Here is a 27,699-nt window from a genome sequence, read left to right on the forward strand (position 1 = left end):
GAAGGTGTTTTCTTTGAAATAAGTTAAAAGTCTATTTCTTATACACAATACATTATCAGCAAAATCAGTCCATTATTACGCCTGGTTATGGTCAAGTACTGACATGTTACCCTGCTTCCTGCTGTCCGTAGTAGCTCATCCTCCAGTGTTATTAGTTAAGTCTCACCGAGCTCTGCACTTTTGTTGGAAACTATGCTATGTTACCGTATGTGTTATATTAATTGCAACCTGGAGCTACCCATGTGGTTGGCATAATGGGATTTTTTTATTTTAATAAATAAAGAAGGGCTGATATGTGGCGCCTGTACATAATAATGTCGAGATATAACCAACCCCAGGCTAGATTAAACATTATAAACAGAAAATAAAATACAAACAGATATATATCTGTAGCGCCTAAAATTCTCTGGGCATAATAAACAAGAGAAATACTGTCTAACATTCAACCACGTCTTATTTGGTAATCTCATAACAGAGTGTCATGATGTATATTTACTCAATCCCAATTATATTCTACTCTCAAAACATAATCCTCTCCTTTTATATCATTCGTAAACATCCAATATGCCATAATAATCATACAATCCCTAAGTTCCACCTAATCCAATATTTCCGAAACATCCATTTCTGTTAAATATCTTATTAACAAAAGTGTACATGTCGCTGTATTGCCAGGCAAACCAGGGTGGAGAATGTAACCAGTCCCAGCATAAGACTCCAACTTTAATGTAACAAATATGGAACGAGTTTGCCAAGGAAATTTAAACGTAGCATTTAATTAGTTTTCTCCTCCTGAGTGAAATTAAAAGATAAACTAAAACTGCTTCCAGTAGATATTTATGTTGGCATAAACAAAGACTATAAATACAAATTGAAATCATGAAAACAATCCTTTTCAGGGCAAATTATTTTTTTTCAGGGCAAATTGATTTTAATATATTTTAAAACATTTTAATTGTCAACAAATGTAATGTCTTGAAATTAGTTTATAAATGTTTGATAAGCAATTATGTAAATGGAATATATCTTAAAAATATTACAACCTACCTTCATAATATAATTTCAAATAAAAACATGAGTGCAGGCTATTTGACCAAAATGGGAATGTTTGACCAAATTGGGGGCGTTTTGACCATTTTTTTCCAAGTGGGGGCTATTTGACCAAAAGTGTGGGGGCGTTTTGACTAGGGGGCTTTTTAACTTGGGGGCTATTTGACCAGGTTCCAAATCAATATAAATGGAAGAGTCAATGTTTACATCGCGAAATTTGGTGACATTTTCTTACTTCGGGAAAGCATGAATTGTTTAGCGCAATTTTAAATCGTATGAAGAAATAAACGTTAGGTAAATAGAAACCTGAAGTTTTGGCCACATGCAAGGGCTCTGTCTAATCGAATTTCCGCAATTTTACACGGAAAACTCAGAAAAGTGGATGATAAGGGCGCAGACATCTTGTCGACTGGTTTTCAACTTCGCGAAAAACGCGATCAAAGTTAAAAGACGCATATACAATATTTTGCTATCCGTCAAGCGCCTGTATGAATTGAATAACATAATCCTAAACCTGTCAAGTTGCTTGGGGAGACGTTTACAAATGGATAACTAATTGATAATTTTTGATGGACAAAATAGTCCTATTTAGCTGAATGACAGTGATTCCATTAATGGTAAAGTTGGTTTAACTTTCTAAACATTATGTTCCCTCTCGAATGAAGCATGGGTTGAATTAGGGAATGAAAAGAAAAACAGTTTATTTAAAATAAATATTCGCAAGTTTATTTAATCGTTTTGAACTACAAATTACTACTTTGTTCTACTCAACTTCATGCACATCAGTTTAAAAAACTGTATCAAACAGTTCTATGTTGCTGACTGATCTTGTTTGGTAAACCTTAAATTTTGTAACAAGGAAAACGTGAAGTTTGGCCTTTGGTTCCGGTCTAGTCCAAATAATTGTACGTTGACAGATTTTTTTTAGATATTTGATATGGCAAATCCTTCACGTACAAATTGTTTAGTATCAAAAGTGGGTAGTTGTTCCGATCAGGATTCCGGGTTAAAGCATATAGCGTCTATAAAATATCATAAAAACAAGAAATATTACCAGATAATGTTATTTTATATTAGTTCCGTACACAAAAAATAAATATCCAACTTATAATTATGAGTTTGACGGCTTTTCTTCATTTCATTCTGTCAAAACATAACGATATATACATGAAGGGCACCTGTAAGGCTTTAGGGCACAGTTTTAAATCGCTCGGAACATTTCGGCCATGGCCGATTTGTTACGATTGTATAACGAGGTCTATCTGAAGCTTTCTCGGAGGAGGCCGAGCTATTACGATTGTATCGAGTTGTTCCCCTTCGCATAATTGTTGTCTGTGTCAGTCAACTTTCGTTTTATTGAAAAGGTAAACAACTTGTTTTAATGCATTAAATGCTTGTTTAGTGCAAAATAACATTTCACTTACATGGTGAAATATGAGTATAACTCTTTATGATCAATTTCAACCATAAAATACTTCACTTAAAACAATTTCAATATTTCTAAAACACCCCCGTTTTTTGCACATTCCCGTTTAGACGTTAGGGATTGGAAGAATCCCGTTTAACACGTCTATTATTTTAGACTAGTTCCGGTCAGTTTAACGACCATTTATAGTCTTTTTATAATTTTTGTACTTGCAGATTCCTACTTCCATATAACTGACTGCCAATAATTACATAGTTTATTAAGTGCAATGATTTCAAATCTCTTCTAAAACAACAACATTTAATTAAAACTGGGTCCAATACTCCCAGATTAAAATTGTAATTTTTTATAAGTCCTGAAAATGTTTGTGCTTTCATATTATGATATTATAACAATAAAGCACTAAAAATAAAAAGCCCATATAGTGGCTACCAGCTATTTTTGTCATGCACTTTGGTCCCCAAGTTCATCTTTTGGCCAAAGAATATATTAAAATGCATTCTAAAACACTGCGATATATATACAATAATCAAATGTTTGTGTTTATTTTACGAATGAAAATTCTCACTAATTCATACATTTTATAAGACAAATTGAGGGACCAAGAGATCAACTAGGGGACCATATTGCCGGTTGAACACAAGTACAGAGCTCTAAAATAGGTGACCTTTTATAATAGTTACTCTTATTAAGTTCCTCCCCACACAAAATACAAAGAGTTATTTTAATTGATGGATGTCAGAACTAAATTGAGTTTAGAACTGAATAGACTGAGATTAAAATGTTGTTGTCTAACTGACAACTTAGACATTTTACCAGTGGTCGAAATTAGCACAAGCCCACAAGCCCTGCACTGGTAAAATGTCTTTTGGGCTTGCTCAAATTCTGAATTTTATATAGCAGGGCTTGTTTAAAAATTTGATGCCAAGCAATAGTATAATAATTCGGGCTTGTTGATCCAAAAGTCTAATTTCGATGACTGGTTTACTTGCATCAATCTCATCTGATGATGTGCATTCCTTAGATCACCAATACATCCAATGGCAAAGATTTTTTTAAATATATATGAAAATAACACACATTCTGAAACCATACCTTTTTAACCAGGATATCAACAATGCATCTATAACTGTGTGACAGTGTAAAGTATCAGGATTTGGTGGTGTTCACACATGGGACCAGGTAGCCCTACATGTTGTTATTCCACAAACAATCATCTATGAGTGTTTTTTCAATTATAGGTCTAAACATTGTTACTGCACTTTTATTAACACTTAATAAATATAACTATGAAACATCACAAAGTTTGGTTGATTTTATTTTTAGATAAGAAAAACTAACAATATTTACATAAATAATAATGTAAAAGTTAATGATATAATGATATCTGTTAAACTTTGTTTTACTGTGATTTTGTTTCTAAGAGCTAATTTTTAGTGTGTTTTTTTTAATTAATTGTATATAATTGGTTAAAATGGCATTTTAGTATTTTTTCAAAATATCTGTTAGTATATTTCCATAGTGATATTATATTTTCATAGTGATATTATGATAGTGATTTATTATATAATATTAGTCAAATCAAAATAGAGATTGTTCGTATTGAAGTTGTTTCTTTTAAATAGTCTGATATATTTGTGTACCATTATAGTTGAAATGTTTGCCTATCATATTAAGCCCCGCTGTGCTTTAATGTTTAATTTCCATAAAGGTCTCAAAATAAACAATAACCTATACAAAAATTATCTTGTTTAATGATACAAAAATCAAACATCTGACAAAACACATCTCTATCTTATCTTTAAAGCACATTCAATTACAATATACACTGTCAAAAGTACTATACTAGTATTAGTAAATTATTGAATCAGTATGACTGTCATATACTTTATTTTAGTTACAAACAGTCTGTGCAAAATGCCACTAGCTTGTAAAGTTTCTTCTGTGTGAAAATAAATTCCTTTGCTTTTAATTATTAAACCACCCAATGGGCTGCAGTGAGAAGTCTTTAAACAAAATCAAGAACTTGTGTAAAATATTGTGTTGTGGTCAATAATTGATTACGTCAATTGCAAATTTATGTGTTTTGCAAAATCTGTGACATTGACTTCATCAACAGTATTTTTTTTAAATTGATAATATTTAACTACTTGGAATTACCAACATTAAAAAATGATTGTACTGTCATTCATTGATATTATTTAGGGTCCCTTATAATGTCTGTAATACATGTTTCAAACCTTTGAAAATTATCTATTTTATTTTTAAAAGAAACACATAAAAGAAACACATATTTTTTTCAAAATAAATATTATAAACTCAGGTTAATGAATTTATGCAGTATCAGCTAAAGCAAATTTGCTTGGTTATTAGTGTTTAATTTATGGACCATTATAAATTATTATGAAGATATATCTTAAAAAGTTTGTAGTACCATTAATTGTAAATCAGTAGTTAAAAAATGTCTTAAAGCAATAAATTTACTGATAAGATATTATAATTTATATAGAAATCATAACTTTAAAAAAATGTCTTACCGCCATAAATTAAAGATAAGATATTATAATTTATATAGAAATACAGGTATTTTTACCCAAGTATTGCACTTATTAATCTTAAACAAAAATTAAATTGGTAATAAAAGTGCAGATTTAAGATCTAATGGGTAATATTACAGTGAGGTTTATCTGTCTTATAATGTTATTTGTCATATTGCCAGTATGGTGATTTAAGCCTCGTTGAATATTGCAAATCTTTTATCCTCGATAGTTCAGTTGGAAATAAATGGAATAACACTATTTTGACACCTGAATTATCCATTTAAACGGGAAGCTCATATTTCATGGTATGATTCTGCTAAAATATTGATATAAGGCTTAACTGCTATTAGATATTTGGTTGCAATATTGTGAAACGTCAATATTGATTGGTTTATATCTTCGGGTAGAGAAATGCGCCCAAAGAATTAGGGTTAAAGAAACTATCAATTAAAATATCTCTGTAAAGGTTTTTTATATGGTGACTTGCAGCCTATGGATTACCAGAGTTTATTAGAATAACGTAGAAGGTTTCTTCGATAGATTGTTTTTCCTTCTTTTGGTGTCGGTTGGATTGTGAGTTGGATACTTTACATTTGCATAAAATTTTATGTGTTTTTGAACTGGTAAGGAAGTTTGTATTTTCATACTCTGATATATTGAAAACAGTTTGATAAATGCAGAATGATAAAAATAAACAACAGATATGATCAAATAAGTTGTAATATTTCATTATTTTCAATACATTATGTATATATAAAAGGCCTGCACACTATAGATCTTATGCAGTTTTGACCTCTTTTGCAAGTCTAATTAAGGTTGATTTATTTAATCAACACTTGATGGTATAAATTTCATGTTTATACCCTTTCACTTTTTGTCCCCACAATTGAAATGAACCTTACTGATTGTCTGTGCCTGACCGCTGTGCCTAACTGCATAGGTTCTGAAATCGTTATGAAATTGACTTGGAAGATGGTTTCAGTTTTGTTTTCCCTCCATTCTAAACATTAAAGCCTTTTAGAGCTTTTATCCATTAGTAATGCTAATCATTTTTGCCCTACTTTTTTCCTTGCATATTCTTCAACCCTTTTTTAGTATGATTATTTATGAATTAAAAAATGATACTATAATTGTATTATCATGACTTTTTTATAGCAATAATTAATGTACAAATAATTATAACTAAAATTAATACTAAATTTAAATAACATTATATATATATATATATATGAATGTTTTTTTGATGGTTTTTTTCATATGCTAAACCCTATGGATGACATAGAGACAGTATTTGAAAGATTGCTCAATTTTAATTGATCTAAAAACTGCAAAATAAGTGTAAATGGTTTTGCCATGTATTGAACATATATTGATATTCAAATATCAAGTTTCAACTTCTAGCCAGAAATAAAACTTCAAACAACTAATGACTACATGAATAATTGAATGTTTAATTTCGTTTAAACTAAATGAGTCCCAGAAAATCGTTGGGTGATCCAGGGTTTGATGGAAAACTGGACTTTTAAGTGGTGGTATCCAATATAATCAAACTCAAAATTGATCTGATCTGGTCTGATTTTAAATAGCTTGATCAAAGAGTTTGAAAAAAGCGGTTAGTGGTTTACATTATATTGTCTAAACTAGCTACTAACTTGGCCAGCCATTGTTTTAATCTACCACTTTAATTGATTATAATCAATAACTGCTGACTTGTGAATAATTTGTGATATTGATGTACTAGAAAACTTAAGAAATACTGCCTTCTCATTGGACAAAATATAACGTTGAACACTAATGTCCTTCAGCAGTTAAACAAAAATGTTCAGTGATCAGGTTTGGTGGAAAGCTGGACTTTGAAGTCCCAGGAGGAAACAATCAAATATAATGGAACTCAAGACTTGTTTGATTTTAAATATCCTTTTCTAAAACTTTGAAAGAAGGCTCTTTCTAAAGCAGGGCTTTGTACAGAAATAGGCCCAGATTTAATGGTTTTGCTTCTGATTGCCAGGCACCGTAATGTCTTTATTAGCAATTTTCACAATGAATAAAACACTGTGTGTACAATTTACAGATCAATTTTAATAAACTTTACTAAACTCAATACTGCAGTTAGTTCTTTGGTGTTAAAGTTGTACTGGATTATAAACTTAACATTTATAAAGAAGTTTTGTTACGAGTCTTTCCTATATGGCAGCGCTAACATTGGTTGCTGGGATAGTAAAATAAACAAAATATGCAATGAATGGAAAAATAGATTAAATTTTTATTATTGTTGAATCAATGTCATCTGTGTTCCTACTTTTGTAATATAATGCTTCCGCAAAGATTGAAGGAAATTTAATTAAATTTCATTTTGACGCAAAAGTAAGCTGGAGATCAAAATACACTGTAATACAGCTCCCTGTACAACCAATCATTTTGCAAAAAAAGGTTCTGGGTCCAGCTCTTGTAAAAATTACTGTATAATGTTTGTTGTTTTTTCATCTTACTTTTCTACATCTACATTGAAGGATGCATTCTAATAATTATTTAATTGATGTTATTTAATGAACTCGGGCATTCTGTTGATATATCAAATATAAATAGATTATAGATATAAGGTTTTAATTGTTATTTAAGTATAAAATAAGACTGAAAGTTCAGAACTTCATTAAGGTTAACAATTTGATTAACAATATTGCTGTTAACTTTCAAACAGGATTTTTTTTAGTTTTCAGATGGGCTCATATATTTATATTTAAATAAAATGAGTCAATGAGTACAGCTGAAACAGTTGTCTCAAATCTTGTTAGAAATACAGCAGATCACAAGTTCCAGAGTGACAGTAAAGATTTGAAAGTTAACAATGATGATCTTAACATCGTTGTTAACTTTACCAATTTATTGAAAATCTTCCCACTGTCTTATCTATATACTACAAATGTATTAATTTATTGACATTAAGCCAAGAAAATTATTTTCACAACGGTATTGCTAAGATATTGGGCGGTTTAAGAAACATGTCATTTGAGATGTTTGGTTGAAATAAAAGTTTATGTTTATGATTTATTTAAGTAATTTGGTATAAACTTCAGCAAACAAGGCTTATTTGAGACTGTGTACAGCAGTCATTAAAGTTTAAATTTGACTCAACAAGTCTGAAGCCTTACATTTGAATTGCTATGTATACATGCCTGTTAAAATCAAAAGAATTCCTGATTACGTAAAATTTATTGAAACCAACCTGGAAACAATCGTAGTGCCGGGCCTGAGTTGACCAAGCTCTGAGGACTGGTACTAAATCGACTACTATCATACAGCATGATCTTTTACTTAGAGTAACAGTGCTATCTAATTGTTTATTTCACAGTGTCATAAAAATGGAAATTCATCTCATTATAAGTCTATAATGGTATTACAGCACAATATTTCACTAATAATATTTCTGTTAGAAAAAAACTAATAAGTAAATTAATTGTTTTTCTCCTTTTCAGTTGAATCTAACAAACTACCCATAAAATTGAAAACCAGTCAAAATGGTGAGTATACCAGACTGGACAAAGTTTCAACGTCTCAATGAGACACAACGGGAGGGGTCGAACGTTGGAAATCTCGATAAATACTACAAGCAAAGGGAAGAGGAAACAATTAGACAGGCGGAACACCAGGTAACATCATAGTTGTCCCTGTTATGTTAGTAGTTTTTCATCATCGGCAACCACGGTACTTAATTCTGTAATACTTCATAAATACCCAGGAACAATTGACTGACAAAATCTCATTTTATATTATATACATGAGGCAGGGAAAGCAAGTCTTCTTCCAATGAATTTGCATGTTACCAATAAGTATTCTTAAATAACAATGAAGGGCAAGTTATCATTCTACATAGCTGAGTGGTCTTGACTGAAAACAAAACAATTATTGTACTGATGATCACAATATGTTTTTTTACATAATTGTTATGATAGAAATAAGTGATAAGTGAAAAATGATAAGATTCATTTCTAACAGAATGATGCTAGATAATTTGCCCTTTCTTAACAATTAGTTTTGCATCATTACAAAGTTTAAGCTTTTTGTAGGGGAGATGGGGTTATGATTGTATAGATAGTTAGAAAATAAGCACCTGGACAATATAGCTTCAATGAATACAAGTATACAATAGGGTTATAAGTACCCCGTTTTGAGCCAGGAGGTTGTAATATTGTATGCATAATGCCACACAAGTGGATTTTGGCAGGTTCTGATTTCAGGAGGCAGTGAAGCGAGTGAAAGCAAAATTTGAAAAACTTAAATTATGCACTTTTTAACTTTGTCTGACGTCATTAAGCATTGCCCAATAATACTTGTTATGAAGATAATTTTGTTACACGTATTTCTTGCAGAATGGTGATGAGTACACAATAAATTTAAAAATATGTTTAATAAAAAAACACATCTTTTTCCAGGGACTGCTTATAACTCCTTCACAAGATTTCCTCATCAGAAACTGTGGTAAGCTATCCAATGGAAAATACATCAAGGATGTCTCTCAGTTGTTGTTTGTTCGATTGGACGGTTACCATCTGCGGAAAATCGGGGATTTGACATTCTGTATGAACATAAGGATTTTGGTTCTGAACAATAACTTTTTAACAAAGATAGATGGATTAGCAGCATGCAGGCATCTGATTAAGCTAGACCTTCATAGTAATCAGATAAGCCAACTTCCAGGCCTGGCATTCTGGTCAGGAATGCGAGCCCTGAAATTCCTTCATCTCCATGACAACCCCCTTGGGAAGTATGAAAGCCTGCAGAATCTTGCCACCTGCCCGAACCTTATGGCCCTGACGATGTTTGATACGCCCCTCAGTTTGAAGCGGAACTATCGACATCATGTGGTCAATAGTGTTTGGACGTTGAAGGTATTATTTATTTTACAATGTTTGTGAAACAACTATATTAACTTATGCTAAGTTGTGCAAGAGTGTGGTCTTGTGTTGTTGGGGTAACCGAAGTACCCAGAGAAAACACACTTAATGCCCACAAACCAAACTCACATATGGCCATTCAGGTAATAGAACCTGGGATGTCTGTTTGAGAAGTGAGTGTGTTAGCATTAGAACTAAATTTGTATACTTAATAAACCCGAGAAATTGTTTGAGAACTTTTCCTCATATGCATAAATTATCGAAGATGGAAAGCCAAAATCCTCATTACAGGATATTTTTTAATAAACAATTTCGTCTCTTGTTTTCAGGCATTGGACAACTATGTGATCTCAGATGAGGAAATTATTGAGGATGCTGTGTTTGGGGGTCCATTTGGAGCTAAAAATCCAAACTTCAGGGTCCAGTTGTATCATAACACCGGGGAGGTAAGAATGGTTTACTGTTCTTAACATGTGCTTTACATATATAGAAACAATTTATGGTATAATTGTGAAAGCTGGTGTCTTTTTCATTGGCATGCAACATTTAGTCCGCATGGCCATAACTCAAAATCAGCTCAAGATATTCATGTGGTGTTTAGTACGCATTTTGGCGACAATACCCTCATGTGTTTTACATACCATGACTTAGACTTTGAATAATGCTCCTTTCTTGGCTAAAAAACCCAACAGACTGCCAAATGGGATCACATGATTTCACATATGAAATACTATGGCTGATAAGCCCATTACAATGGACATTGTATGATCTCATAAGCTATTTTTATTTTTGCTATTGAAAAAAACGTTTGACACAGAAATTTCTGTTAGATTTTAACCTTAAACTGTTAGACATGAAAGCAGAAAATTTACAGTCATGTATTGGAAGGTAGATGTTTTTGTTTCTGTGTTAAATTGACAATTTCATAACATTGCACAGTCTAGATCTAGTGAACTTAAGGTTACAGATTAACAGTAGATTGGTTGAATTTAAAAATAAACCATGTGTACATTACCAACTTATGAAAGAAATATCCTCAGTAAGTTAATGTATTTAAAAGTGACATATAATGTTTGATTAACAGCGATCAAGTTTTGCTGATGAGCTTCACCTAATGAAGGAGATAGAGTGGCATATTAACCAAATACAGGCACACTTCTCCCCGGTGTTGATTGTGCAGAAGTTCATGAGGGGACATCTATCTAGAAAAAAGTGAGTAGATTGTATTTGTAAGATAAAGACTTATTGAAGATACTTGATGGTGGTTAAAGATTATCCAGTGATTATAAGATAAGGTGATGAAACATAATGTTTGTGGCTGTTGAACCAAATTCTAGCCAACTTCTCCCCAGTGTTAATTGTGCTGAAGTTCATGAGGGGACATCTGTCTAGAAAAAAGTGAGTAGATTGTGTGAATAAGATAAAGACTTATTGAAGATACTTGATGCTGGTTAAAGATTAACAAATGAGTAATAAAACATAATGTTTGTGGCTGTTGAACCAAATTCTAGCCAACTTCTCCCCAGTGTTAATTGTGCAGAAGTTCATGAGGGGACATCTGTCTAGAAAAAAGTGAGTAGACTGTGTGAATAAGATAAAGACTTATTGAAGATACTTGATGCTGGTTAAAGATTAACAAATGAGTAATAAAACATAATGTTTGTGGCTGTTGAACCAAATTCCAACCCTGTTCTCCCCTGTGTTAATTGTAATGAAGGTTTAGGGGGCTTCAGGGCATCTGTCTAGAGAAAGATTGGAGTTATATGGTGGTCGAAATTGGCACAAGCCCGTAAGCTCTGCACTGGTAAAATGCTTTCCGGGTTTGCTCAAATTCTGAAATTATATATTCGGGCTTAATGATTTGTTTTATGGCAATCACCAGTATAATTCAGGCTTGTTTATCCAAAAGTCTAATTTCGATTACTGTCTATAACATCTGTAATCATTTATTATGTTCATTTACTATTAATAGAATGGGTTTGCGCACAGATTTAAGTTTGAGTGGGCAGGGGGCATAACTCTGTCAATTTTGTTTAAAACATGTTAGTTATCTATTAACATCCTGAAAATCAGCTCCTCGATCTTTCAGTCATGGTCAGCTTAATGGTGGCATAACTTTGCCAACAATAATATTATATATATTTTCTAACATTCCTATTTCTTTTTACAGAAGGTACTAGTAGCCCATGTTTTTCAGATTAACAAAAAGTTAAATTGGACTCTTGAAGACTATATTTTTATGTTACAGGTATGGCTCTGTGCGTCAGCCCAAGGTCAAGTCAGCCCGGGGTACTGTCCCCCCACCCCCTAGTTCTTCTCCAGTACCTGATTCCATACAGCGGGTTAGTCTAGATATGTTGTTATTGTTAGAAATATTGACATATTTTATCAGTAATTACCTTGTTCTTCCTTATTAAACTTTTTTAATCAATTTTTTTATGACATTACTTGTATTTGATATGATGATCTAGTTAAACATAAACTATAATAATGATGAACAATGCATGATCTTTCTAACTAGTGTTTTGGAAAAACATGTTTTATTTTTCTATTGGACAGTTGTATTTGTAACCATATGATTGCCTTGTATATCAGGAGGCAACAATGATCCACTTCACTGATCGACTGCAGGCTTCCCCTTCACCCAGTGAGGATACGTCATATCAGAGAAAAGAACAAACGGAGGTACATTAGTATACCTGATACTGAATCAATGAAACTGTTGGTGATGATAAGCCATTTTATAATATCATCTTGATATGTAAGCTTTCATAAAAGGGACTAAAACATAAAGTCAGTTATGAAATATAGACCTCAGATTGATGATGCCTCTAGTTTTAAGATTAAGTTATTTGTAAGTTACACTTTTAATTCCTGGCTATTAAGCTATGTCAGGCCCCAATTTTATGAAAGTTCTTAAGCGTAACAAGCTTTACTAGCTTATTTCATTAAGCCAAAGTTCTTAAGCGTAACAAGCTTTACTAGCTTATTTCATTAAGCCAAAGTTCTTAAGCGTAACAAGCTTTACTAGCTTATTTCATTAAGCCAAAGTTCTTAAGCGTAACAAGCTTTACTAGCTTATTTCATTAAGCCAAAGTTCTTAAGCGTAACAAGCTTTACTAGCTTATTTCATTAAGCCAAAGTTCTTAAGCGTAACAAGCTTTACTAGCTTATTTCATTAAGCCAAAGTTCTTAAGCGTAACAAGCTTTACTAGCTTATTTCATTAAGCCAAAGTTCTTAAGCGTAACAAGCTTTACTAGCTTATTTCATTAAGCCAAAGTTCTTAAGCGTAACAAGCTTTACTAGCTTATTTCATTAAGCCAAAGTTCTTAAGCGTAACAAGCTTTACTAGCTTATTTCATTAAGCCAAAGTTCTTGTTAAGTCTTGATTTTACTGAACAGTTTTTCCTGATTTCTCTTAAAGATAATTTCCTTTTAAAGTCCAAAGACTGTTAAGATTGTTGATATCGCACAAATAATTTCAAAAACAAGTATAGTGAGCTTGGCTTAATCCTGTTATAAGAGACTTAAGATGTTTCAAGAAATTGGGGCCAGATGTCTTCCCTATAACATTAATAGATCAAATGAATATAATGGTGTTTCATATAGTATTCTCTTATAATTTGATTGTAGAATTAACTGTAACTTGTAAAGAAACATATTTTTGTACAAATAGATAATTGCATGTTTCAGCTCAAGATATGCAATATATTTCACCGAGTTGTGCACTAAAAGTAATATATCACGAGTGGCTTTGCCACAAGTAAAATATTTACTTTTGGTGTTCACAAGATGATATATACTGCAATCTTGAACTGAAACATGCAATTTTTCTTATTATTCATGCTTATAATTAATTTTAACAAAAACAAATTAGGTATTTAATAGGAAAACCCTGCAAAGTTCCATCCAAATCACATCATACTGAAAACAAAATTAAATGACTTTATTCCATTTTCTTCACAGCATTGTATGTTTTTAGGTTACCATTTTACCAAGAAACAGGTAAAATCTGCGGGCACAACGAAATTATGTTACGATAAACTCGCTGTTTTGTACGGTGCATTTATCGACATATAATCCACCGTTTTATTCCAATTAACCACCGGAATGCAAGAAATAAAGTCTAATAATTACATTCCAGGGATACCAGGAGCCTTTTACCACACCCTTGGACATGGCCTATGACCCAGGCACAGGACCACCATCTGAGGCCATGACACGGAATGGCTCTCCTCGTAAACGTAAAAACCTCCTGATCAACCTTGCTAAACTTGAAACTGGAACTTTTTCAAGCATTTACGATGCAGAGCAGATTGCAATTGAAACAGTTCTACCTCAGGACTCCAGTGAAAAACCTGAGTCTTCGGCAAAACGACGATTACGAAAAAGGAAAGAGAAAACACCACAGAGAAAGATTGTGAAAAGCGTAAGACAATTTTTTGGGCCAATGGTCGGTAGCACTCCGACTCCCGATATTGAAGACAGACAGGAAGACGAGGAAGAAACACCGGTGACGGAATATCGATTACGAGGGTATAAACCAAATATAATACTTATCGATCCGACGACAGAGATGATTTTGTCAAAGCAGGAAGCGGGACGGTTCGTTCGGGATGCTGAGTTTGAACATCATAAGAGATTACAAGATGCAGCTACTCCCAGAATTAAACAGCCAAAAAAGATTGTCAGTAACGATCAAAGGATTTATTCCCGCGCGCACGGCACTATGGGAATGTCATGTTTGTTTGCCGTGCATCAGGCATACAAGGATAGAGAAAAGGCAGAAAAGACAGCATCAAAAATGGAACATATTCTGAGTATGAGAGATGAAAGAGATAGAGCAAAAGAGAGAATTAAGTTGTATCATGATGAGAAAAGGTCAAACGCTCTGAAGCAAAGAGATTTAGAAAGGGCAAAGACTCTGGAACATTTGGAAAAGCGTGAAATGCAGCGATTGAACTACCTTGACAAGAGGCATGAGATTAAGAACAAATCTGCTGATTTGAACAAGTCTTACAGACAAGATTACACGTTCATTACAGAATTTAGTAACCAACATACGTCCGTGTCTAATGCTCTTATGCGTCATGACAGACAGGCAAAGTTTGAAGATCACATACAAGGAAAGACAGACTTGGTTGCAAATATGAGTGCGGCTGAACAGGAACAGAAAGAGGTTGTTAAGAAGTACCTAGAACATCGTCAACTTATGCGACAAACAGAGTCTGCCATGGCGCGGGCTACTCTTGACACAAGAATGCTGACGGAGGTGAATGATCGCATGCTAGAAGCACGCACAAGAGTTGCACAACAAAAAGCACGAAGGGACACAGTTCAAGCATTCTATCCACTGCCAGTGATGACCCCTGTCCCAACCGCTAGCTCAGCCCCTGCTAACGTGGTACCAGGTTTACCTAGGTGGGATACAAACATTCTTATGACTTATGCTCGAGGAAGCAAACATCAAACTATGGTGCAGTGAATATTTTTTTGGTCAATTTTGATTGGTTAATTACATGCTTTGTTGATGAATATGGTTTTTCACCTTTTTTTAATAAAAATATCAAGGGAATAGAGCTCATATCACCATTCTGTTTCTAAATGCGATAGTGAATGTTTTGTGAGAGTATACTTGTAAACTATGCAGCATCTTTATGCAGAAAAATGGTCAAGACTTAGTACATGTATTTTGTAACTATTGTATCATTTGTAACTAAATTCTGATCAATGCACTGTTCATTCAGTTGATTTAACATCATGTGTTTCTAAATATTGTATTTTTTTTCATTATCTGATATTAAATTCCTTTAAATTTGAAATTTTACCACCGATCTATCTAAAATCATCTTACTACTCTGAGAGTTATCATATTAATCCTTTATTTAGTAAAACCTGTATTTAGTACTATTGCAAATAACCATTCAAGGAAAGGAACTTTATTAGTTAATTCTACCATTCCAATCCTTTATTTTATATGTTTGTAACAAATGCTGTATTGTTGTTTTTCTGCATAATAAATATGTTTAAACTAAGTGATAGTTACATGTATGTCACCAAATTCATGATTGCTGTATATTTGGTTGTGTGGTTTCTCATTTTAAAATATTTCTTTTTATTTTATTTACAATTATGCTCAATTGAAACATTCATTTAGTACTTCGATCATTTTCCCATACATTTTTGTTATGGGAGACATATAATTGTTCATGTATATTTTTTGTTGATTTTCTATATGTATATGTTTGATATTTTCTGTGATAGTTTATTTTACACCTGTATATTTTTTCAGTATTTACATTCATAGTTTCAATTTCCAGTCATTAGATTAGGATTTTTTTTTGAGTCTGTTAATGTTGTAGTCTTGTGGTCTTCAACACCAGAATGCTTGGAAAATAATTAAAAATATGTTAAAAATATTAAATATATGGTAAACTTTGGTGAAGGATCGAAATTTAGTGTTGCATCAGGATGCAGAGCTGAAGTTAAAATATATAATAAACAGATCATATCTAGTATTAGGGCAAAAAGTGATTGTATACTTCTATCATTTACTTTTATTGAAGATGCATTTTTTTATTATTTTTCTGTATACAGTATTGTTTATAAAATTGAGGTTATACGTATATAATTATGCAATGAAACAGGTTAACATTTCTTTTGTATTTTATGCATGATTCATATACTTTATATCCATCTGAGCCTTCTTCATAAAGATTTCAATCACAATTAAGATGTAAAAAATTTGTAAAACATGTACATCAAAGTATTTTCAGCTGAGAACAAAAGTCAAATAAAATGAATTATATTGTATACAATTTGCTTTACTTCTTTGCACAACAGAGAGGTTGTCATAGACTACATGTACAGTATTGTGTATGTGTGGGCTTCCTTTTGTGCACTCCATCATCAAGGTATGTGTATTTTGAACATGATTTGAAATTTTGAATGATATGTCTGTTAATATGAGAGAAAAGATTTATCCGAGTATTTTACAGCCTGTACATGTTTACAGTAAAATTTTGTAAACAACTCAAACTGAACAGTAACTTTTACACCTGTGTGTCATACAATGACAAGAACACTGTGTTTTGCAACCTATCTTATGCTGAGCTTGTAACTGTTTGACTTTGGCTTAAACCATTAAAAAGCAATTGTGCAGCTCGATTGAAACATATGCCATGGTGACTGAGCGCAGAGCTTGACATGTTAATAACCAAGTACAAGACTAGAATTACGCTAAGCTGATGTGCTGAACGTCGGGAGTTCTATAGTTTTTCTAGTGACGGTCACCATGACCTTAATATTTGATCCAATGACCCCAAAATCAATTTACATACCAAGTTTAAAGACTATACTAAGTAATGTGACACCAACTATGCTGATGATGCCGCCGGACAAAGTAATCCCTGTGTCTGCAATGCTTTCCAGGTGACACAGAAATGCTCCTCGGTGAAGTCTACATGATCGGGCACCCATATAGGCAAGAGGTTTTGAAGCTTTGTTGATAACATCAGTGGTTTCATCTCCCTCCACAACCGGAGTCCTATACTCATTGTTTTCCTCAGGACGCATTATTTTTCAACAGGACATTCCGCTTCAGTAGGATGCTAGTTTTCAAGTATTGTGTTGGAATGCTGACTTAATAGTTATCACTTAAGACTTTGTTTTTGCTCAGGATTCATCGCTACGAGATGAAAAGTTCAGAATATCACACAAAAAGGGTAAATCATTGTTAATCACATTATGTAGATGAATTTAATCTTAAGATGTAAATGTTGTTGTCACTAAAAGCTTTCCAGAGCTTATTATACTTGCTGAATTATAATCCAATAAAATAAATCAGTCTTCAACTATTTAATAAATTGCTTTCCTAAGGTGAAGAATTAATCCTGAAATCAGTATTAAGAGCATTTAACTTCAGAAAATTGTAAAGATTGTTTTTTTGCTTTGTACCTTGAAATGAAATACATAGGATACAATTTCAAAAGGGGTCTAAGTCCCTTTACTCTTCTTTGGGCCTTAATCCCTTATACTCGAAACAGATACCCAGCTATTTTTCAGGATAGACTAATATCAGCTCTTAACACCCCTGATTATACCATCCCTGCAATGGGTACATACAAAAACAAACAAGCTAGAGTTTGAACACATTTAATAAATTAAAGTAGCACGTTTTAACAATAACAGGGTGAAATGAAATAGTGAAAATCAAAATCATATTGCAGCAAGGCAACAATAAAATATCAACTAAATTAACAACACTAGATTCTGCACATAAACTCTGAGCTTCAATTGTTACAATCTGTTATTTAGATGTTTTAGTCTACACAAGATTTATATACATGGAATTTAAAAGATCTTGTAATACTACCTACAAAGCCGAAGTGAAAACCATAGAATAATTAACATCTATATGTAACTAATTAATTATCATTGTATCTTTTAAATTAATTAACAACAACAAATACACTTACAAAGACCGATATTTATTATGATACCATTCTTTAACTGTTTCAGTCTTTTTAGAAGTGTCTTGTTATAATGTCTAGATCCATTCTTCCACATATCACATGCATGTCTTTAATATCTACTGGAGGGAATTTACTATTGCATTTGTGAAGTCTACAGTAGTGGCATAACCTCCCATGTCTTGTGTCCTCGTCTGAAAAACATATCAGACGGAAAATGTAGAAATGCAACAACAACTTTGACAGAAATATCCTGATCATTGGTGATGGTTAGAAAAGATCACATAATATTCTATAAAGTATATTTTATTGCCAAACCTTATGTTTGCAAAGCTAAAGGGTCCAACAAAGGCACTTTACAGGTATGTCATATTAATGTATATGTGATTTCATATTAAAATACAGTAAAATTAAACATTCTTTTCAGTATATCATTTATAGAGAAGCTGTATAGATTTTGTTCTAATTGATTCTTTTTAATCACTTAATTTTATGCGTATTTCACATTAATGTAATTGTTACAGTGTCCAAGACCAAGTTACTGTATTATAAATAGATAATTCCTATCATGAGGGTACTTGGTGACATGACTGTTGTGTACCATGCTGTCAACAGCAATGTTCGATAAAAAGCTTGTGGTATAAGTGAATAGTGTAATAATTTATCCACATGCTAGTTACTGAATGGTTGAGCTCCACCAGTCTGGCAGTTAATGTATATAGGACAACAAAGAAAAACTTAAAAACAAAGTACTCCATACTGGAATGCTTTGTGTCACAAAAGACACACAGAGAACATCAAAATTCGTTTATTTACTATGATAGATCATATGAAATTAGCCTAAGGTAGAAAAATAAAATGCTTAAAAAAATTTGAATGACTTTTCGTAAGATTAATAATTAATACATTAAACCAACCTTTCCACCTTTGACAACTTTATGTATGGCAGTTTCAATCTGCTGGGCATGGAAGTCTAGAGACATGTGGCGCAGCATGTTACATCCAGCAAGTAACACTGCAGTCGGGTTGGCTATATTCTTGCCTACAGCGGTGGCAAATGAATGGCGTGCTCCCTGAAAAGTGTAAGAGATGTCAATGTTTTTTTTGTATAAAAAATGATACTTATTGAATATACTTCAAATAGATACAATTATGCTCATTTATTTTGCCATCCAGGAAGTAACACAACCGTGAAGTTGGCTATATTCTTGCCTTAAACAGTTGCAAAAAAATGGAGAGCCCTAAAGAGCGAAAGTTACGACAAAGGCAAATGACAGCCTATTCAATTCTGGTTAGAACATAAATTCTGATCTTTACAATAAGATATGATACACCACTAAGAGACAAAAATATCAATGCAAACAGTGAAACTAAATTCACACCATGCCTCACTCTAAGAAAGGGCATTAATGCAATTAGGATGCTGGTACCTGTTCAAAGACAGCAACATTGTCACTGTAGCACTCCCCCGGTACAACGCCTGCCCCACCCACCAGCCCGGCAGCCAGGTTGTCTATTATGTTACCATAGAGATTTGGCATCACCATCACGTCAAACTGGTGCGGGTTGGACACAAGCTGAAAGAAGAATAAAAGTACAATAAAGAAGATTTGAAATAAATATGAACATCAGCGATAGTGGATGAGAGTGGCACCCATTATGTTGTGGGTTTGATCCCCACCAGGGGTACTTTCTCATGGCCACTCAAAAAGGACAGGCAGTGTTCGGTTTTTGCCCAGAAAAAGAAATCGAGAGTGATTTTATTAGTAATCAGTTTGTTACAATCAAGCTAAAACAAATTAGTAAATCACTTAAACTTTGAATTATATAAATTTTATAAAGGCTCCTAATTTCACATACTTTAAAATTCTAATAGTAGAATACACAGATTGATGCAGACTATGATGGCAGACTTACCTTTGGTATGGTGAAACTAGAACTCCGAGAGTCGGATGTGTCGCCTGACGAATTATTTACTGTCGACATTATAGCTGTTAGATTGGTATTTTATTTATTTATAGACAATGATGTTGCCATTTAACTTCAAGTGGCATTTGAACCCTCAATCAGAAATACCTACGGAATAAGTTTCAGGTTGAAACCTCCTATAGTTTACGAGATATGCCACGGACAAAACCTAAGCAAGAAAATTAACAAAGGGCAATAACTCTAAAAATATGGCAACAAGAGTAACGGTTCTTGTGCACTGCACTTGCCCTCAATGAGATCTATTTAGCTATGAAGTTGATACCTCTTATATTCTTCAAGATATGCCCCGGACAAAACTTTAAGCATGAAAATTAACAAAGGGCAATAACTTTAAAACTAAGGAAGCAAGAGTTACTGTTATTGTGCACTGCACTTGCCCTCAATGAGATATATCTAGCTATAAAGTTTCAAGTTGATACCTCTTATATTCTTCAAGATATGCCCCGGACAAAACTTTAAGCATGAAAATTAACAAAGGGCAATAACTTTAAAACTAAGAAAGCAAGAGTTACTGTTATTGTGCACTGCACTTGCCCTCCATGAGATCTATCTACATATGAAGTTTCATGTTGATGCCTCTTATATTCTTCAAGATATGCCCCGGACAAAACTTTAAACATGAAAAATAACAAAGGGCAATAACTCAAAAAATATGGAAGCAAGAGTAACAGCTCTTGTGCACTGCACTTGCCCTCAATTAGATCTATGTACATATGAAGTTTCAAGTTGATACCACTAATAGTTTAAGAGATATACCCCGGACAAGCGAAAATGGGACGCGAACGCCGCCGCCACTAAGAAAGCAAGAGTTACTGTTATTGTGCACTGCACTTGCCCTCAATGAGATATATCTAGCTATGAAGTTTCAAGTTGATACCTCTTATATTCTTCAAGATATGCCCCGGACAAAACTTTAAGCATGAAAATTAACAAAGGGCAATAACTTTAAAACTAAGACAGCAAGAGTTACTGTTATTGTGCACTGCACTTGCCCTCAATGAGATCTATCTAGCTATGAAGTTTCAAGTTGATGCCTCTTATATTCTTCAAGATATGCCCCGGACAAAACTTTAAACATGAAAATTAACAAAGGGCAATAATTTTAAAAATAAGACAGCAAGAGTTACTGTTATTGTGCACTGCACTTGCCCTCCATGAGATCTATCTACATATGAAGTTTCAAGTTGATAACTCTTATATTCTACAAGATATGACCCGGACAAAACTTTAAGCATGAAAAATAACAAAGGGCAATAACTCAAAAAATATGGAAGCAAGAGTAACAGTTCTTGTGCACTGCACTTGCCCTCAATTAGATCTATGTACATATGAAGTTTCAAGTTGATACCACTAATAGTTTAGGAGATATACCCCGGACAAGCGAAAATGGGACGCGGACGCCGCCGCCACCGCCGCCGCCGACAAAAGTAACCCCTATATGTCGTCTTTTCAGGCGACACAAAAAGCATTTCTTCACTTTATAGGAGTCATTAGGATGACAATATTTTTAGATTTTAGTAATCTTATAAATCTTTGATGTACCGTATTCATTTCAGTTCTCATTGCTCAGAAATGGTCAACTGTCTAATGAGTAGAAATTCCATAAATCCTGTACACTCATCGTATTACCTACCTGCATACAGCAGTTGTCAATTATCATGTTTTCCAGTTTTATTGAGGGGTAAAATTTGGCCACCTCTTCACATGATTTCAGGAACATCCCGTCAGCCAGCTTCCTGAAAAAATAGAAATGAGATTTATAATGTCCAAACAGTTGATTTGTTTTTATGCATAGTCAGCTTTATACTTGAGCATCCACTTTAGGAGCGGGAGGTTGCAGGTTCAACCCTCGGCTGTGTTATACAAAACATTTTCAAATGCTGTTGGTAGCTCCCTTGCCAGGGAAATAGTGAATACAAGTAAGAATCTGTTATTGGATACATTGTTATGTCACAAAATAACTCAGCAATCTTAGTATGTCTGTTTCTTACAAGAGACATTCAATGTTATGAGGACAGAGAAGTCTTTATCTTTGTCTTTATCTACTATATGTTTAAACATCAACATCAGACTATTTCAAAATCTTATGGTTTTTTTATAATTACAAGCCTTTTGCTACTATTTAAAGACATACAATTAGTTCACAGGAAATAGAAGTACATGTATATCATATTTATAATTGTCTTCAATTTACTGGATGAAAACAAGAAATAAACCAAATTAGTTTAACAATGTTTTTATGAAAATTAATACAAGGTCTTTAACTGATATGTAGCGAATGATTTAAATGTGTATTAAGATCATGATCCAAATATACATGAACATGTACAACCTAGTCCATAACAAGCAAACTTACATGATGTTAGCTTTGTGTACTGCTGTCACCTTTTTCCTGTTGTGCCTCATCGCGTAATCGAAAGCAAACTTGGCGATGCGCTTTGACTTCACGGCGGTCACAATCTTCAGGGATTCTATAACTCCTGGGACACACTGTAAAACATAACATAATTACATGACTACTTTTACAAGATCACCATAAGACTGTTTTAAAAATTCAAGACTTGTCAATTAAAAAAAACTATGTATTTCTGAAAATATACATTTCTTTTTTATATGGAAGAAATGTTTTCAAAATTAATTTCATTTATTCAGCAATAATATTGAACATTTTGAGCTATTAAATAAGGTTGTCAGATATCTTTTAAAGACTAATTGTTAAGAGCAATACAAATAGATACCAGTTTGCTCATCTGCTTCTTTCTTTTTTTAATATGAATAACACTTCGCTCATGTATTGGCCCTGCTACACAGTGAGTGTAGTACAATAAAACAATAATAAAGAGTTATGGATCTTGATAAATAAGGTTCATGGGAAGTTGTTCAAAGCAATTTTCAGTTATGTCTAAGGTTTAAATTTTTGCATGACGACCCTTACAACACCATCATGGTAATAACATATCTTTACCTTTTTCATGGAAAAACAGACAAGTTAAAAAACCTTTGTCCATGAATGCCTTGAATTGTTTACAAGTTATGTACAAGGCTCAATATTTTGTACAATGACCCTGACAACAACATAAAAACTTCATATGACAATACATTGATTTCTTTTGACAGACTACCGGTAGTTAAAAGAATTTTATTGAAAAATGCCTTGAAATGTTTTCAAGCTATTGACTAATTGACAAGGTTCAATATTTTGCATAAAGACCCAGACTATTACACAGGGTTTCATGTGACAATACCGTACCTTGAAATTTTTTGTTGAAAAACAAACAAGCTAAAAATGTTAACATAGAAACCTCATGCTCCAGCGCACTGTATTCCCCCTCAGTCTGTTCTCGTATAATGACAAAGTCTAGGTTATTGTGCCGGGTGACGTACCCTGGAAGGCTTCGTACCAGCACTACGTTGGCAAACAGATCAAGGTCACGTCTGGAAACATAGAAATGCTGGTAAATCTCATTATATGTTTACCTCAAGTGGTTTTAGCTTGAAAACAAAAACACTAATGATCACAATCTGTCTTTGGTACACCTATTTTTAACAAATTAATTTACTTCCTCAAAAGAGGCATATAAAAAATTCACATTCAAAGGGTTTTTCACCTTAAATATAGATAGTATTGGGAATTTTATTATCAATTATGAAGATTTTGAAATCTGCTCAAAGGGTGATTTATCATCAAATATGTTTGTGCTTAGTTTACTAATTTAATATGCAAATAACAATAAGATTACCATGTTACATAGCTTTATGGCAATGTTTTCTCAAAGGAGGTTTAAACATTGCATTTGAAGGAAAAAAAACATTAAAATAAATTAGCCATGGAAGTCAATAGTTTTGCAGAAATCAAATTTGATGTGATGCATTATCTTCAACACATACCTGAGTTTCATGTTGAGGGTCTGCAGTTCTGTCCCCTGAAAGGTATGGGGAGAGGAGATAATGCCCTTTAAGCCAACTCCATTTCTCTTGAATGACTCCAATACAGTCTCATAGCTGGCACTTTGGGATCGGTGCACCTCACTGAATTAAAAAAGAATGATGTAGTGAAGTTGTAATATGAAATCCAAGCTTTAAACAATGGTATGTATAAAAGTTGGTGTAATACAAACTGTATTTGCATTATTTGGCCAACAGATTTGAGCCAAAAAAGTAATATCATTGTCTGTGGGTTTCTTTTGATTCTGATGAAAAGAAATAGTGGAAATGTCTTACAATTTAAGTTCAGTATTGTATATGAAATCCACAACATTTACAGTTGCATAATTCAATATCAAAAGGATAATAGTATAGTTTATCTAGACAAAAAACTTATCATAAACTGGACACTGGAAAATAATTTTATAAGAACAAAGCTCCACCAAACCTGAGAAAATGTTCTTCAAAGTTAATAGGCACCCCAGCAGTCTTGAACACCTGCTGTACACTGGCCATCATCTCTGGCCCCACCCCATCCCCAGGCACCAGGGTCACTGTGTGACGTCCAGCTGGCTTTGACACTGGCTTTGTGACTGCCTTAAATGTATATCAGTATTAGTTAGCAGACTTACTGGAGACCGTCTGTAAATGGCTTTCTTTTTTGGTCAGTTGCACAAACATCATTGTATGAGGTTAGCAGGCTTTGATACCAGTTCTGCAAATGCCTATAAATGTTCAGCATTAAAAGAGCATACAAGAATAATCTTACTCTGAATGTGATTTCAGGAGCTATATAATCATATAAATAAATTTTAATTTATAACAGGTTTAGTTTTCACATGCTTTTAAAGTGGCTGAGTTTTGACAAGCTATGTGGAAACAAATTCAGAGATTACCTTTTTAGACAGGCATTGCCTGCGACTCTGACTTTCACAACTGGACTCAATATTCCTTGGTAAATACATTTTAATTCCAATATTGATATAATTATTTTCAAATGGTTAAACTGAGTAACATCCATACCTGTTGCACCGATGAAAGGTGAATTTCATTCTTTACAACCTGCTGCACCTAAAATATAAAAATGGAAGACGGACTTGTATTATCTACCGGGGAGGAATGACAGGTGAAATACTTTTCGGCCTTGCTTGAGATTTCAGATTGTTATTAGAGGTTTTTTTTGACATTTCTTCATTTATGGCAAGCACTAGTGTGAGAATTATGGCTTTTTCATTCAAAATTCTAATTCCATGACTGCTCACCTTATTTTCCTCAGCCTGTGCCAAATGTCATCAGTGATAAAAAAATAAAATGTTGACTTAATATAGTGTTTTAGCTAAAGCAGAATGGAAGGGCGGCCCGCCCTGCCCTTTTTTTACTCCGCCCTGTTGCCCCTTTTTACACGCCCTGTCATATTTTTCCCGCCCCCTTGCGCCCTTTTGGCCATTCAGATCGTTGTTTATCACAAAGTTACACCCTAAAAGTATTTCATTGGTCAATGTCGCTGTCTGATTAACGGTAATTCACGCTTATAATCAGGGTGCTAATTGCTGTTCATTATGACACATTATTCCTTGTCTGAGACATCGAAGTTGTACCTCTAAATGTCGACCTTTGATGCCGATGTTGTTACAAATTTAATTAATTTAGCCATTTAATCTCCTAATCACATAATAGGGTCGTATATAATCCAATTATCGAAACGTCCCATTTTAACCAATCAGAGAAGACACTGGTCAAATGATAAAAAGTTTGTAAAATTGCAATAGATAAAGCGAAGAATTAATGAAAAATGTTGTCAAGCATTAGTAAACAATTGATACTTGCAGTGTAAAAACAAGGCACACTTTTTAGAACAGTGTTTCGTTTGAAGCAGACGGTCATTGAAAAACAGACGGTGGCGCTAAGAAAACCAAATATTTGACTTCATGACCAATATTTGATAGTTTTTGTGTTGAATGATCATAATGGATATTTTTGTTATCTCAAATCTTTTTTATTTGCTTTATATAGCGTTTACTTGTGGTATTTTCCTCATTTGTTCAATGTACAAAAGTAGAAGATTCGGCGAGTCACCGCCATTTTGTCAGAACATTTTTCGGAGTTTATTTCTCAATTTTCTAGTTCTATTATTAAGTATTAGTGAGTTTTTCATGAAGGATAGAGACTTTAAATGTCATTTTGTTTTAAAATGTCAGCATATTGAAATTTATTTAACCAAAGACAAGTAAACAACAGCAAAGCTGAATGTGACATTCGTACCCTATCCTGATCGTACCAAAACAAGATTCGCCCTCTGCACTTAAATGTTTTTAACAGCTCATATTTAAGGCCATTCTGATTTTTTCTAATGGTATTTTTTTTTAATGTCTTTGTTTTTATTTTCGACGCTTTTTGGAGGTAAACTTTACATTGCAAAAAGGAGACTCAAGTCAAGTACACTTTTGATAGGCCAAAACCCCCCACTTTTTTTAACATTCCATCTAGTTAAAGCAATCAAATTAAATCTGAATTTAAAGTTTTGTGGCATGGCACAATATTTATTTCAAGTTTTACAATAAGTATCCTTAAAGTCTCCCCACTTCTCCCTAATTTGACTGGCTAGAGAAGTGGCTTCTCCCCCAAAAAACCGCCTTGTGAGAGCCCTGGTGACAACAACCCAAGATGGTAAAGAAAGTGTCTGAAGTGAAAATGAACAAGAAAGAATTAAGAGTATTCTGTTGGGATATTACTACAATGTGTGCATGAACATGCATGTACTTTGATAAGGTACATGGTCGTTTTACAATTATACAAAGCTAATATTGTACGCATTGTTTTCCCATTCAAGAAAACACCATGCCCCTATTTGGGCCCACCCTGCCCTTTTTTTGGCCCACCCTGCTTTGGCCCACCCTGCCCTTTTTAATTCCTGGCTAAAACACTACTTAATAACCAAACATTGACAAATGAAATTGTATTAATAAATATGTTAATTATGTATGAAAAAAGTTCGACTAAAAAAACAAGTAAAGTTTACAACTGTCAAATCAGGACAAACATAAAACAGTGGAAATCCTACTGATCCAATTTGGCTCAACAATATACAAAACTTAAACTTTCCCCACCCACCTTCCATTTATCTAATGTCAACCATAATATTATATAAGTAAACTCGAACTCATAGAAATTACCCCAAACATTTTTAATAATCTCATATAACTCTATTATTAAATTTATATGTGATAAATTAGCATAAAAAGTACCAGTGAACACAATTTAGCAGACTTCTTAAGAACATTCGTTCTTGACATGGAGGCTGCCATCTTGGATACTGGGAGAAGTAAGAATATTAAAATATAAAATTAATCGTCTCAATTTTGAGAAAGTGCTTTATTTTTTCCCCAAAATAGTTAAAAAATCTTTT

At 33.2% G+C, this 27,699-nt stretch overlaps 3 protein-coding genes across 7 annotated transcripts in view; 1 reads left to right on the forward strand and 2 right to left on the reverse strand.

The window, feature by feature from the left end:
• LOC128223804 (uncharacterized) overlaps positions 1–1,441 on the reverse strand; it is a 78,304-nt gene extending 76,863 nt beyond the window's left edge. For both annotated transcript variants that reach the window (XM_052933217.1, XM_052933216.1), the window contains exon 1: positions 1,357–1,441. The gene's annotated coding sequence lies outside the window, so the exon portion shown is untranslated. The remainder of the gene's footprint in view (positions 1–1,356) is intronic.
• A 116-nt stretch (positions 1,442–1,557) lies between these two features.
• On the forward strand, positions 1,558–16,721 carry LOC128222969 (uncharacterized). 4 transcript variants are annotated; one of them, XM_052932164.1, is made up of 8 exons: positions 1,558–1,667; positions 8,490–8,663; positions 9,447–9,902; positions 10,238–10,354; positions 10,993–11,120; positions 12,157–12,250; positions 12,504–12,593; positions 14,054–16,721. In XM_052932164.1, the coding sequence occupies exons 2-8, from the start codon at positions 8,532–8,534 to the stop codon at positions 15,392–15,394; spliced, it is 2,358 nt and encodes a 785-aa protein (XP_052788124.1). In that variant the 5' UTR covers positions 1,558–1,667; positions 8,490–8,531; the 3' UTR covers positions 15,395–16,721. The 4 variants fall into 4 exon arrangements, with proteins under 4 accessions (XP_052788124.1, XP_052788126.1, XP_052788123.1 ...); XM_052932166.1 differs by lacking the exon at positions 1,558–1,667 and adding an exon at positions 5,483–5,589; XM_052932163.1 differs by lacking the exon at positions 1,558–1,667 and adding an exon at positions 5,532–5,639.
• A 1,328-nt stretch (positions 16,722–18,049) lies between these two features.
• On the reverse strand, positions 18,050–27,604 carry LOC128222906 (isocitrate dehydrogenase [NAD] subunit beta, mitochondrial-like). The gene is made up of 10 exons (XM_052932081.1): positions 27,539–27,604; positions 25,317–25,364; positions 24,742–24,890; positions 24,258–24,398; positions 23,672–23,804; positions 22,726–22,859; positions 22,003–22,105; positions 19,811–19,957; positions 19,298–19,453; positions 18,050–18,574 (listed from the first exon to the last, which is right to left on the reverse strand). The coding sequence occupies exons 1-10, from the start codon at positions 27,596–27,598 to the stop codon at positions 18,500–18,502; spliced, it is 1,146 nt and encodes a 381-aa protein (XP_052788041.1). The 5' UTR covers positions 27,599–27,604; the 3' UTR covers positions 18,050–18,499.
• Positions 27,605–27,699: the final 95 nt, after the last annotated feature.

The sequence above is a fragment of the Mya arenaria genome, chromosome 17, assembly GCF_026914265.1.
Source record: "Mya arenaria isolate MELC-2E11 chromosome 17, ASM2691426v1".
Classification (NCBI taxonomy): domain Eukaryota; kingdom Metazoa; phylum Mollusca; class Bivalvia; order Myida; family Myidae; genus Mya; species Mya arenaria.